At 45.6% G+C, this 1556-nt stretch overlaps 1 protein-coding gene across 1 annotated transcript; it reads right to left on the reverse strand.

The window, feature by feature from the left end:
- Positions 1-418: 418 nt before the first annotated feature.
- LOC110937828 (dof zinc finger protein DOF3.4) lies at positions 419-1324 on the reverse strand. Its single transcript, XM_022180282.2, has one exon. The coding sequence runs from the start codon at positions 1213-1215 to the stop codon at positions 601-603; it is 615 nt and encodes a 204-aa protein (XP_022035974.1). The 5' UTR covers positions 1216-1324; the 3' UTR covers positions 419-600.
- Between the last annotated feature and the right edge of the window lie 232 nt (positions 1325-1556).

Here is a 1556-nt window from a genome sequence, read left to right on the forward strand (position 1 = left end):
TCCAAAACATTCATTTTCATGGTTTACTTCAGAGCCTTCACTTCACTAACGCAAGTACCGGTCAACCTGTTCGCCTCGCTTCACAACACCAATGTTGTTGTTTCTCGTTTTGGGCAAATCAGGTCCCTAATTACTTCGTGAAGTATCATCACTCATCCCTCACTTCCACCAAACTTGTCACGCATGCCATCGTTTTCCATAGCCCATGTCCAAACCCTCATGGTCGCCCTTTGCAACCCGACCAATCACAATCAAAGACTATCTATCAAGCCACTCCCTGCCAGAACCCTAGCCCACTAGAATAACTGTAATACTGAATTCATTCAAGAAATAGTGTTATAATTCACCTTTCTAGTAATTAAGCAATATCAAATTATTTGTACGTTAAATAAAAATGTTGCATTTTGATCACATAACCTTAAATTTGAAACCGAAAATAAACTTTGACCATTGACATAATAAGAAAAGACACAAGTCTTAAAAACTTCTTTGTTTCTCGTACTAAAACAAACAAACAAACAGTAAGTAATCTAATACAAACAGACCACATTAACATTTCTACACTATCACTTCTAATTAGTTCTAACTTCTAAATCATCTTCATATCATTCCCGGTGTAGAAATAGCAAGATCCGGCAAACTCAAACACTCCCCACCACCATGACCACCATCTCCACCCTCCAACTGCCACATATTCCCACCATCTCCAACACCGGAAAACCCCCACACCCCCCTTCCAAACCCAAAACCCCCATCCTCAAGCCCACCAACTCCAAGCCCAAACAACCCAGGCCCATTAGCACCATTCAACAACGACGTAAAACTATCGCACACACTCACAGGTTTCCCATAATGCAACCCTTGTTCTCCGGCGAACGGGAACAAGATCGGGGTGGCGGTGGGTGGGGCCATGTGGCGATATTCAAGAATGGAAGTGTTGGAGTTGTTGAAAGTGGTGGTGGTGGTGGTGAGACGGGAACGTTTGGCGTTTTTGCGGCTGCCGCCGCCGATGGGGATGTCGCGGAGGGTGCCGCCGTGGGTCCAGTAGCGGCGGCAGGCCTTGCAGAAGTGACGGGGCTGGGAGAAGTTGTAGTTGTTGTAGTAGCAGAATTTGGTGTTGGTGGAGTCGCAGCGTGGGCAGGGGAGGTGTTCGGGTTGATCGGGTGGTGGACATCCGGTGGTGGTGCGGCGGTTGTCGCAGGAGTCGGATGGCATTGTGGAAGTGGGTTGTTGTATTGTAGAGTAGAGTGGAATTGGAAGTGGTTTGGTTTGGTTGTGGTGGGTTTGTGTGGGTTTTATTTAAGGAGGGGAGGAGAGAGAAAGGGGGGGGGGGAGGGGAGGAATAACAAGAGCAGAATTTTTCAGAGATGGGGAAATAACAGAGGAAACAGAGACAGTGTAAATTGTGGGCTCCGCCACCTACTCCATTAATATTATTTATCGGGTTTAACATGTTTACTGCCTTACTGTAGCCTAAACAGATACGCTATCCGTACGTAAAACATTATCAACATAAATAAATAAATTGAAACGGTATTTTGGGGGATTGCTTAAAT

The sequence above is a fragment of the Helianthus annuus genome, chromosome 9, assembly GCF_002127325.2.
Source record: "Helianthus annuus cultivar XRQ/B chromosome 9, HanXRQr2.0-SUNRISE, whole genome shotgun sequence".
Lineage (NCBI taxonomy): Eukaryota > Viridiplantae > Streptophyta > Magnoliopsida > Asterales > Asteraceae > Helianthus > Helianthus annuus.